The sequence below is a fragment of the Ptiloglossa arizonensis genome, chromosome 6 (genome assembly GCF_051014685.1).
Source record: "Ptiloglossa arizonensis isolate GNS036 chromosome 6, iyPtiAriz1_principal, whole genome shotgun sequence".
Lineage (NCBI taxonomy): Eukaryota > Metazoa > Arthropoda > Insecta > Hymenoptera > Colletidae > Ptiloglossa > Ptiloglossa arizonensis.
Window position 1 is genome coordinate 4,581,492 of NC_135053.1, and position 12,566 is coordinate 4,594,057.

A 12,566-nucleotide genomic window follows, 5' to 3' on the forward strand; every position below is an offset into this window, starting at 1 on the left:
TGTATTGGACTTATTTCCATCGTAAAAACTTGGCTAACTCGCCGATAATACTATAGCGGATATCCAGACAGCGACATTTTAATCGACCAACACGGTTTATTTAACAACACCATGAAAACGAGTCGAAATAAGACCTCTTTCGGACTATTTCGAATTATAATTTATTCCAGTTATTTTTAAGAAATTTTCAACTTCGTATAATTAAAAATAATTCGAATACGGTCGTATTTGGACTTATTTTCATCGTAAAAAATTCGCTGACTCGCCGATAATATAATACTATGGCGGATATCCAGACAGCGACATTTTAATCGACCAATACGATTTATTTAACAACACCATGAAAACGAGTCGAAATAAGACCTCTTTCGGACTATTTCGAATTATAATTTATTCCAGTCATTTTTAAGAAATTTTCAACTTCGTATAATTAAAAATAATTCGAACACGGTCGTATTTGGACTTATTTTCATCGTGAAAAACTCGCTGACTCGCCGATAATACAATGGCGGATATCCGGGAAGCGAAATTTTAATCGCAACGATTAACAAAACGGTTTATTCATTTAACAACGCCAAATAAGGTTTAGTCGAACGAGGTTCGCATCGAGTTTATATAACTCGACGTTCGGATATCGATTTCAAACTTCCGTCGTGGAATTGATTTCCGTTGGTTGGTAAGGAACGACGCGCCGCGGTTTTTTCTTTGTTCGCACGCAAAGTAGGCGCCGCGAGCGTGTACTTAAAACACCTCCGCCCTTCAGACTGTCGTGCCTTCGCCCTGAAACTTGATACCTATGTCTGAAAAGGAGGGTTCTGCAAAAGATTCATTATTCTTTGGCGGTGTTCCTCGGATAGCTAAAGCCTCGACATTCGTCTTCGGGGTTAGGGGAAAAGCACTCGCAAACCATAGGTGAAACACACGTATCTTTGAACAGCGTTAGTCAGTCATTCTGAATCTTCGCTCTCTCTCTTGACTTTTGACTCTTGACTCTTGACTCTTGACTCTTGACTCGTGTCTCTTGTCTCTTGACCCTAGAGAGTTACGTTCTCGTAGGCTTTTGGACTGCGTTTTCTATTGCAACGAACATCAAACCTTCCCTCTGGATACACCTCCAGTTACAAAACACGTCTTTTCTCGGTAATCTGAGGTCTGGCGCATTACAATTCCGCATACCGAGAGGTGTACCCTTCCCGAAAGAAGGATATGATTTCTTCAGAGTGGTCACGTCCCCTTCCGGGTAATATTTTCGCTGGTGTCTGAGCTTGCGAGTAGAGGAAGCCAACGAGGTCGTGACAAAGGTTCTCACCCTCGTCTTCTGCCACGACTGGGGCGACGCTTCTTGAGCGAATTCGTTCCGGTTCAGACTTAAGAAACAGAACTTCCGAAAAGGATTTCCCTTCCAGCGCCGAGAGGTCTGTTAGCTTGACGAGGAATTTTTCCGTACCACCTCCGAAGGCCGAAATCTCATGCTTCCCTTAACACCACCTTTTGTCTCTTAAAGACTCGCGTCTTTTGCAACCCTCTGTTCTTAAACTTGCGAGCTTGTATCGTCTCGTATCTTGAGAACGCGTATCTGCAGTTGAATTCTCTCATATCTCGCTGAACGATCCACGCGCACCATTTTACTCTTGCTCTTTGACCAAGGTTAAACGAACGAACAGCTTCGCGACGATGTATAAGGATCCAGTTCGATCGAAATTTGGGGAATCTTCACTTCGTTCTAGACGATCACTAGACTCGCGTCTATCGTGTAAAAGTTATGCGAGCACGACTATCCTACAAGGATTTTGTCTTATCTTTACACACAGAAATGGCAACAAATAGTTTCATGGACATCTTTTGTATTCTTCCCCATCCACACCGCATATTTGTTCTGTCCTCTCCTCTTCGGTGTTAGCTCTACAAAGACCAAAAGAAACAGAGGAATCCGTTCGTCCCAATTACGTTGATGTTCCGCGACAGAGGTCGTCAAATACCGCAGCAAAGTCCTGTTCAGTCGTTTCACAAGACCGTTCGACTGCGGGTGCAGAGGAGTCTTTCGCATCGTTCTGACCCCCAACACTCCAAGAAAGGAACCACCATACCGAGCTCCACTTTATCAAACGGTGCCCCGGCATTGTAAATCTTCGGGTTACCCGTTCCCCTTTGCTCTCGGTCCTTTTCTCGCTGACAGGTATCACAGCGACGCTACTTCACCGCATTTCTGCAACAGGAGACTCAAGAAAAACGGTCACGCACTTTGGAGAGGGTGTTATTCTCTCCAAAGTGTCCGTCTGCTGGGACATTATGGTAGATTTCCAGTATCTCGACCACTTTATTGGCACGGCTACCAGTCACGCCGTTTTCAATCCGATCGAAGATTTCTTGCCAAATGGTTTCTTTTTTACATTCTCATTTCTTTTCTAACACGGAACCTACTTCTTCATCTTTCGTCCGCAGTTTCTTGATTTCAAGGGTTTCACAGATAGTCCGACGAACACTCGGCGGCAGAGCCTGGCTAACCTTTCCATTTTTCTTTTCATACAGTCGAACGCGGTGTCGGCATTCTTCTTTTTCGCAAGGTCTCTTCAAAAGACTATCGACATTAGGGGAAATTCCTCTATCGGTGGACACTTAAGATTCTTCTTTTTTTAAATACATAGAAAAATACAAGTAATATATTCGTCCTCGATGAATTGATCAGACGCTATTAATAAGAGTGATCGAAACGAAAAACGAAATAATCAAATTTATTATAATTTTTAATTCAAAGTAACATTATTCTTTGATATACGATTCTAAGAAACGCTAAGTGACATCTAGTACCGGACAAAGTATTATACAAAAAGAAACACAAGCGCGGAATAGTTTCAAAATAGTTTACAACGATTACAGGTACTGTTGTCCGAGAATTCAGGAATGTTAGCCAAAGCTCGACGAGCTTTTTTTATTTTACCACTGTCTGATTAATGTTTTCCTTTTTTTTTTCAAATTCTTCTCCTATTTTTAAAATCTTTCATTTTCCTTCTCTTCGATGCATGTCTTATAAGGAAACAAAGTAACAAATGTATACACCGGGTTAAGATTTTTAAGTCCAATCCAGGAGAGTGATTTTTTTCCGAGTGATTGTAAGTATGTCTTCGTTGTTTCGAAAAACAAGGAATGATATACAATCGTACGTGGAAGCTCGTCTGCGTCGAAGCTTACTGTCCAGTGGCAATAACGAACAATGTTCTATCTGAAACCAGGGGACAGTAAGTTTTTTTTAAAAAAGACACGCTTGTCGAAATCCAGTTCACTATACCTACAAAACAAATCCAGTTCACTATACCTACAAAACAAATCCAGTTCACTATACCTACAAAACAAATCCAGTTCACTATACCTACAAAACAAATCCAGTTCACTATACCTACAAAACAAATCCAGTTCACTATACCTACAAAACAAATCCAGTTCACTATACATACAAATTAAAAAATTAATCACCAAGACGTATAATAACATAATTAGCGTTATTGCAACCACTATAATTCTCCAAATAAAATACCTTTTACGAGCGAATAGAGCGTGACGCAATCTCCCGGTTCTTTGTTTTATCGCTTCTAAGTAATATGCAATTGATAAGCTCATCGGGTGTTCAATTTCAAAGATATCCGATATTGTTCGGTATCTGCGAGACTTCCCTTCCTGATGTTTAATTTCAAAGTCGTATTTCCGGAGGAACTCGAGCTAAGGTGTTATTTGACCCTCCAGATTCCTGAAACATATCAACCATTTCAGGGTGGCATGATCTGTTCTCAAAGGGAACTGCTTCACCGAGTTCACGACGATCAACAACTCCTTTCTTGCGACGCAACAGTTTCTCTCCAACCTCCCAAGAATGTTTGTGAAATAGACAATGACTTTTTTCATTCCATCCTGAATTTGCGATAAAACTGCTCTTACAATAAAATTTGACGCGTCGAAATTCTTTTCTTTCGTTCGAACGTATCTTGACGCTCCCTGGTCCATTTTAATGTCTGTCGGTCCTTTGTAAACCGATGTAAGAATTTTACTACGGCAGAGAAATTGTTCACAAATTGCCCGTAATAGGTGCACGATTCAAGGAGACTTCGAGTTTCGGTTTTGCTTCTTGGAATCGGTCAATCTTGACTCGTCGATATCTTTTTGGGGTCTGTCTTCGTATCAGCTTTCGAAACCATATCTCAAAAAGAGGTTGTATGTCGCGGGACTCGTTGGCTCGTTAGTCCGAAAATAATTGTCGTCGAAATAGACGAGAGTCGCTCAAAATCGTATCCATTGACGTTTAAACATGGCTGTTGCATTGTAATGACCGAACAGCGTAATTTCGAACCACCACGACGGTACAGTCTCAACAAGCAAAGCAGTCTTCCCCAGATTCTCTTTCGTGACCGCAATCCGTTGGTAACCACTTCGTCGAATCACCGTGAATGTTCAGGGAGACCAAAGGATTTCGAAGGAGATTTCCTCTTCTGTGCAAAATCCATTTTGGGTTTTCGACTTTGACGAAAATCGACGACCAGGACACAATCGTTGATGATTTCTGGAAAAAGGTTCCTTCCGTACGGAAATCTTTGATTTCGACACTTTCTCCATTCTCTCTTAGTACCAGAACGATCCTCTTCTAGGATATATCGCAACAGGATATCGGTTACGCGAGACAGTACCGTCGGTCTCTGCTTGGGTTGTGAAAAAACCGGTCTGTAGTCAGTTGACCGTAGACCGGTGAGCCTGATCGATCATTATTTTGTAAGGACATTCACCAGCCTTCTCCCTCGATGGCTATCTCCGACTTCTTTTTTCGATCGGAAGATTGCAACAATCAACCGAACCCTTTCGGTTGGCTCCGTAGTTTCTCTGTCCCCCTCAATTTGTTTTCGGGCAGCGGCGTTGTTAGTGTCTCGTCCTTCGGTAAGTTCAGCAACTCTTGGGGTCCGGTGTTCTCTTCTTCTCTTATAGTTCCTCAAAAGAAAGGGACTGGTTCAACCTTCGCGGAGGTTGATAATGGGCTACGGAATACCTCGCCATGGAATCGGTAGTCCCTGGTAACCATCGCTCCCGGAGAACCCGCCGAGTCGAAGAGACTTTTTCATTTCCGCGTTGGCTAGGGTAGTAACGAATCGAGAGGCGGCGAGCTTGCCTCTAATTTCAACCGGGCATTCCCCTAAGGCAGCTCGGGACAGCCTCTCAATTTCCCTGGCCAATACAGAAACCAACTCCCCGCACCTCTGGCGATAATTTCGGAAGAGAAGGTAGCTCGAATTGCATAAATTGTTTGGCCCGGAGCGCGACTCGGGGAGACCGCAACGGGCGCGCGAAAATCCGCATACTGCGCAACGGAGGGCGATGATTGTAACGAGGCGACGAAAACCACGGAGTTTCTCGCACAGTCCTAACAATTTGCCCGCGCCATAACTTTAAATTGCGCTTTACATTCGCCCCAAGACGTTCTACTATCGTAGTCCATCGACTTGACCACAATAGTAGTCGACCTAGTAGCCCCAGTAGCCCTAGGTCGCACATTCAGGGCTTCTCGGATTCTATGGTCAACGACGCTCCTAAGAGCGAAACGATAGATGAAGTGTTCGAGGAAGTGTCTGCGGAGCTTATTTTTAAGGTGTTCGATCACTTCTCCGGATCGACACTCGAATTATTACGAAAAAGCACCTATAACGAGGATAACGCTTGAAGTCGTTCCTTAACCTCGATCAGCCGTACGCCCACAACAGGCTCTCCCCGATACAACGCTCGTTCTGCGTCCAATCGAGTTTTCAGCCCTCCCACTGCTCATAAAAGCAATTATTCCTTTCTGAAAATCGTAAATGAATCTTGCAGAAGTTCCACTAGAGATTCTCATTTCACGTGTACGTAATATACGCGTACCTCGATAAGTGTAATTTTAAACACGTGGATAACCGTTTATTATTTCATGTATATTATACACCTGTATTCGGTACCTGTATTTCTTTATAATTCGTATAATATCTAGAGAATATGAATATATATATAAAAAAATATATATATATAATATATAAAAGAGAATATGATTGTAAAAAATTTTCAAGCTACAGATACAAATATAAATTTCTAAATCACTCGCATTAATACGAGTAAAAATTTAACGTGTATACATTTTTTTGCAATAAACTACTTCTTTGGGAGTAACAACATTTTTAATAGTTAAAGAACAGCATTCGGAAGCAACTAATGTTTATAATGCAATTAGATAGAATTTAGAATCTTTTGGATCCGCCTTTTTGATTTTGGTGATTCGGTGGTTTAATTCACTTTTGTACCTACAACCTCGGAATTTGTAAAACCATATTCTTGTTTCGAAAATTAGTCGGCATGTTCTAAAAATTTACAAATTAAAATACGAAGAAATTAATACACGTACAATTAAAATATACGTGGAATAATATATATATATATATATATATATAAATATTTATACAAGAAGTTATACGGATTAGAGTACGGACATTTTTAATAGACGTACAAAATCATGATGACTTCACCGCTCGAAGATATCTCGGTGACATTTCGCTTCTGACGCCAGTGTAACATGCAACCCGCTACGATAACATTTTTATCGAACACAGTTTATCGAACAACAACGTTTACATCGTTAATTAATCTGGTTCGCGTCGGGCTTAGGTATCACGACGTCCGAGCACCGATTACACAGTGTCGCAACGGAATCGATTTTCGCCGGTCGACTATTCTCGTTCGGTGAGTCGAGTAAATTGAATTTTTAATGCATTTTGTACGCGTCAAAGTATTGAAAACATATTCCAAAAAGGAAACGACGAAATTCGTGCATTTACCTACGATTTCACCGTTTTTGAAAATTATGGAAACGATGGAAGTCATGGATAGACCGTGGATTAAAATATTTGCCAATTGTAAATACAGCAACCAAGTACGAGCAGTCGAGCTAGAAAGCGATAAAAGAGCGATAAAGAGATGATGAAACAATTTTAAAAAGTTGTAAAAAACAAATTCTTCGTTTAAACGATTTGTGTTCGATTTTGAAGTACCCCAAATTATCCTCGATGTAAAAAACAAGTATATATTAAATTATAAATGGGATTTTTCGATACAAGATTTTTCAAGATAGAATTAATATTCCCAAAAGCAATGAAGTTATTGACTATAAATTTTAACAGCTCGTGGAATGTGCATTTCTCTAAGTCCGGTATTATAATTAAACGAGGATACCTTTCTAATGATTTACATATAGTGGATGAAATTATTTATTCGCCTGCCCAGGGGTATAGCGAGGGCAAGATGAAATGAGAGGTTGTCAAAAGGATTGTTACCGTGAAAGGAACGGTACGAGAGAAACGAATAATAATCGATACCTTGTCTCGATCTGCTTTCCAGATGCCCGATAACTCTGTCCTTCGCGTGTAATGTGCATCGTCCATCTTGTATCGTTCCTCGAGCGCTTTCAGTCCCTTTGACACACTTTCGTTTCATTTTGCCCGCACTTTCGGTACTCCAGGAAGTAAGAAACGACTTTCCGGTAAATATGTCTCCTGTGTTAACCTTTGGGTGAGCAACCGGATTCCCGGGTATCCATTTGTAAATTTTTTTAACAATCTTTCGAAAAGAAAATCAATTATAATTATCTATTAATAACAGGAAAAGTTTTACATATTACAATTGTATTTACGTGTTGTAAAATTTCTATGAAAGTAAATGAATCTTTGTTTGCAAGATTTTTCCATATTTTCTATATTTTTGTAGATTTATTGCTATTGTATTTTTCGTAAACATCGTTCGCCTTAAGAGTTGTATGTCTTGTGATAATGTTATAAGATAGTGTTTGATGGTGGTTCTTTCCAGACTGTACCAGCTTTAGCGATAAAAATATTTTGAGACGAATTATCTATTACACTATCTTTTAGTTATCGGAAATTTTAATGTTTGATGAATCGGTTTGCAGTTTCAATGAAATGTTACATTATCAGAAAAATCTTTTTCTTAAACTAATGTGCTCAAATAAGTATTTTCTTTTTTGCCTGTGGTAATCTAGAAATATACATATACATATATTGTATATTATGATATACTAAATTAATAATTCTTTTTAGATATTGTACGCAAGTTTGATATTTACCTTTAAAGTTCTTTTGTTGATAATTCTTCCATTCTCATATACAATTATACACCTTTAGAAATTAAAATCTACATATATTTCACAAAGTCGCTGTATGTTCAATGATAGTAAAACTCCACTGAAAGTTTTATCAAAATACACGTCCTACTAGTACAAAGAACCGATTCAAGCTGATTTAGTTCTTTGTTTGATTCCCAAGTTCATTTCGTGGTTGTATGTACACGTTTATGTAAACAAAAAAAGTTCCTTTCGTCGCTGTACCAGACACAATCATTTTCGTAGAGTGTCAAGAACAAGTATACGTTTGAATAACTTCAACAATCGACTTTATCGTATAATTGTATCGTAGTTTCGAGTAATTTTTTTGCACAAGTCATTTAAAACGGTATTTGGCACGTTGTAAGAAGGGAAAATTAAATGTCTTACGAATGTATAAAAGGAAAATTATCGCTACATATCTTGTCTACATAAAGATTGAAAAGTCTCTAAACGAATATGAAATACTCGAAGGGGAAGTAAAATTCGGGTGTGTTTTTCTACCAAAGTGGACAATTTTTACCATCGCTGCGAATATTTCACATGGAATCTTGTTTCTTTCGTAAGAGAAGTAAATAATGTACTCGTTATCGGACAACAAAGAGACACTTTTTTTGTTTATCTTAGAGGATAGTGTTTCACGTTTGTTTGGGTGTAATGTCTTAAAAGAAACTGGTTTTAATAGTATAACGGCTCGTAAAAAGTAATGCATAAACGAAATTAATCGCAGAAAGCGCTTAATATTTGTTAAAGGATTTATTTTTAAAGAACAATCATTGTGAAACGAAATGATACTTGTGGAGAAAAGTAAATTCGATGTTTCTGGAGGCAACCGATGAAAGTTAACATGGCATAAACCGAATCAATAATTAAAAATGAGCAGTATCAAATCGACGATGAAATACGATGACGGAAGCTTAATAGTATGGGACTGTATTTCAATTACCCGAATAGGATAATTAGTTTCTATTGATGGGAGATTTGTCAAAGGATTTATTCCTGAAGCACAATCATGGTGAAACTGAATGTTCTAGATGTAATAGATGAAAAGTAGTGTGGCATAAACCAAATCAACAATTAAAAATGAATATCAAATCGACGATGAAATACGATGACGAAAGCATAATAGTATGAAATTGTATTTCAATTACATGAATAGAAGAGTTAGTTTCAATTAGATTAACAGAAGAGTACGTATTATTCAAAATTACTTACACTTAGTTAAATTAATTAAATATACCGACACGATTAGAGCATGTTATTAGATAAAAGATAGATCCAAAAGTATTACAATTATTAAAATTTTGTTCATGTGTATCTGTGACATCAATATTAGGTTTAATTTCGTTTATAATTTATTATGTAAAAAACAATAAAAAATAAAGTAATCAATTTTACATAATTGTGAACTAGAATATGTGCTTTAATTCATCACGGGTTGAAAAAATTCGATAATCGTATTTGAAGCACTACATACATGTATATTGGGCAATAAATACCATGGTGTTTGAATCGAGTAATTATATGCCTAACGCAGATTTTACGGTAAACGAGGTACGATTGTAGAAGGGTACATATGTATGTAGGTATATATATATACATATGACATATATTGTAGGTAATTTTGCGCATGGTGATATAGAACGAACGTCGCGTGAGAAATATTCCGCTTGTGAATGCAACAGGATTGAATAAATTTGAACGCGTTAATTGCCGCGATGGTCACTTTCGATTTCAATGAAACTTTTCACTGATCACTGATAGCCATCGTGGCAATTAACTTACTTATATACATTGGTTGAACGGGCGATTTAATTTTACAAACATTAATGTTTCGGTCCATGATTTTGAGTCGTCTTCCGGAATCTGAGACTTGGGTTAGTTTATAAATAACGTTTATAATTGTTCGATCTAATCTAAGACTAGATTCCTTAAAAGGTTCCAATATCCAAATTAAACAATTTTAGTACACAATGCAGGAATTAAATTTAACCGGTGAAATTCTCGATACCCTTTTCGATTTCGATGATTTTCAAGTAAGTTACAAAGGATGAATTTTTGAACAACTTTTTTCTTTGACAAAATTTCCCGTCGACTTTCGTTCCCGAGATATTAGCAAAATCCTTTTCGCATTATCATTGAATTTTGTCTTACCTGTACGCGCTGTGGTAGCGTATGTATCAACAGAACACTACAGCTTGTCTGCTATTTTAGATACATTGTCGACATCTTTTATGTTATATAACGGGTGAACCTAACGATCAAATTTAATTTCTAAACATTATCCAAGCTAGCGTACACGAGAGAAAATATAGTCTAACATTAAATCATTTCATAAAAACTATAGTATTAAAACGTTTTATAATACTAATTACAGGATTGTAACAGGTTAGTTGGAACAGTAATTTTAGTCTTTATGAAATGGCTAAGGGTTGAACTAATTTTTCTATCGTTGCCGAGCGAAAGACTCTGCAATATCACACCAGCTTGTGTAACGCGCGAAGAAAAATTAAATTTGATTATTAGGTTCACCCGTTATACAAGCATAAAAGATGCTGATCGTTGCAACATAGTGATGATGTATCTGAAATAGCAGGCAAGCGGTAACAGCCTGTGGACACATACCTGGTTACGGACGCGTATGTATAGACTGAATTCAATGTGTAGTATAAACAGATTGTTGTTTATATCTCGGAGACTAGTGCCAATTGGAAATTTTTCCGAAGGAAAAAGTTGTTTAAAATTTCATCCTTTATAGTATATTTGAAAATCATCGAAATCGGGAAGGGGATAAATAATGAACGTATGTATAGACTGAATTCAATGTGTAGTACAAACAGAATGTTGTTTATATCTCGGAGACTAGTGCCAATTGGAAATTTTTCCGAAGGAAAAAGTTGTTTAAAATTTCATCCTTTATAGTATATTTGAAAATCATCGAAATCGGGAAGGGGATAAATAATGAACGTATGTATAGACTGAATTCAATGTGTAGTGCAAACTGAATGTTGTTTATATCTCGGAGACTAGTGCCAATTGGAAATTTTTCCAAAGGAAAAAGTTGTTTAAAATTTTTCCTTTTATAATGTATTTGAAAATCATCGAAATCGGGAAGGGAACAAGTAATCGAGAACTTCACCGTTTAACCTTTCTCTTTGATCAAATAAATATGTACATATATTTGTATATATATGCGAATGAAATTTGTCGATTTTTTACTATTGCGGAACAAATTTTAAGAGCCTTTTTCACTATTACACTATTTTCACTATTATTTTTCACTATGTATTTAAAAGAGTAAAAAAGAATTCTTTTGTTTTTTGTGAAAAATGTTTCTTTAAAACACTTACATACAACAAATAAACTCTTTTAAACTTTTGAACGATATTACTCATTGGGAATATTCTTTAGAGTAAATAAAGGTTTATACGATGGATCGTCTTTCGAAGTTTTCTTCGAACAGTTCAAAATTTAATTTACATAAATAAAAAGGTAGTGTATGTAAAGTTTAATATGTCAATAGAAGAAAAAGAAGTTTCTACGAAACGATACTTGCCAAGATTATCTAAATCAATCTGTATCTAAGTAAGCATTCTGCACATTAATTTCCTTCTTATTTTCTCGTTTAAAATTTTTACAAATATACGTTGTAAATCATATTCGCATTTTTCCTCATTTTTTTCCAGTACTGGTCAAGAACTAATGTTTTGCCTTGACTCGAATAGAGTCGATAACATTCCAATATCATCGTTCGCACAGTGAGGAAAGGAATAACACCTCATGATGACAAACCTCATCATGTATTAGTAGTCTTACTACTAATACAAATTTAGTAATACCTAGACCAATTGTTTTTCCAGTTTGTTCTTAACTGTATAAATCAAACTACATAATTCGTGTCTGTTTTTTGTTGCAGTCTACACTACAATTACTATTTATTATGTACAATCCTTATCTAATAGAATAAAACATATTTACAGATCGACACCATGTTTCTTAGCCTGAATCAATTTGTTAGTAATATCTAGACCAATTGTTTTTCCAGTTTGTTCTTAACTGTATAAATCAAACCACATAATTCGTGTCTGTTTTTTGTTCCACTACATCCAGTTTCATCCACCATATGTCGTACGTACAAAGTCATTGTCGATGCCTTATATAAGCAGAGAATGTAACTCGCATGCAATATTTAACACACAATTCAGCAAGGTACAGAAAGTAAGCTTCTTTTTATACAAACTTTATTTTTCTCTACTTACGTCTTGACGTATATAATACCTTTTCATTTTGGTTAAATCCTATAATGTCAGAATAGAGCCACGAAACATGATCGAAACTTTATAAATACTTTACGAAGCAATATCACCGTTACTAAAGCCATTATTTGTCTCAGATAATT

The 12,566-nt window shown here is 36.8% G+C and overlaps 2 protein-coding genes across 4 annotated transcripts in view; both read left to right on the forward strand.

Moving 5' to 3' along the window:
• Positions 1–12,566, forward strand: part of LOC143148599 (adenosine receptor A1) — a 239,460-nt gene that overhangs the window by 67,336 nt on the left and 159,558 nt on the right. The window lies entirely within an intron of this gene.
• LOC143147861 (uncharacterized) overlaps positions 6,572–12,566 on the forward strand; it is a 36,712-nt gene continuing 30,717 nt past the window's right edge. Inside the window, exon 1 of the mRNA XM_076313543.1 lies at positions 6,572–6,738. Within this exon, the coding sequence (XP_076169658.1) occupies positions 6,572–6,738 (167 nt within the window). The remainder of the gene's footprint in view (positions 6,739–12,566) is intronic.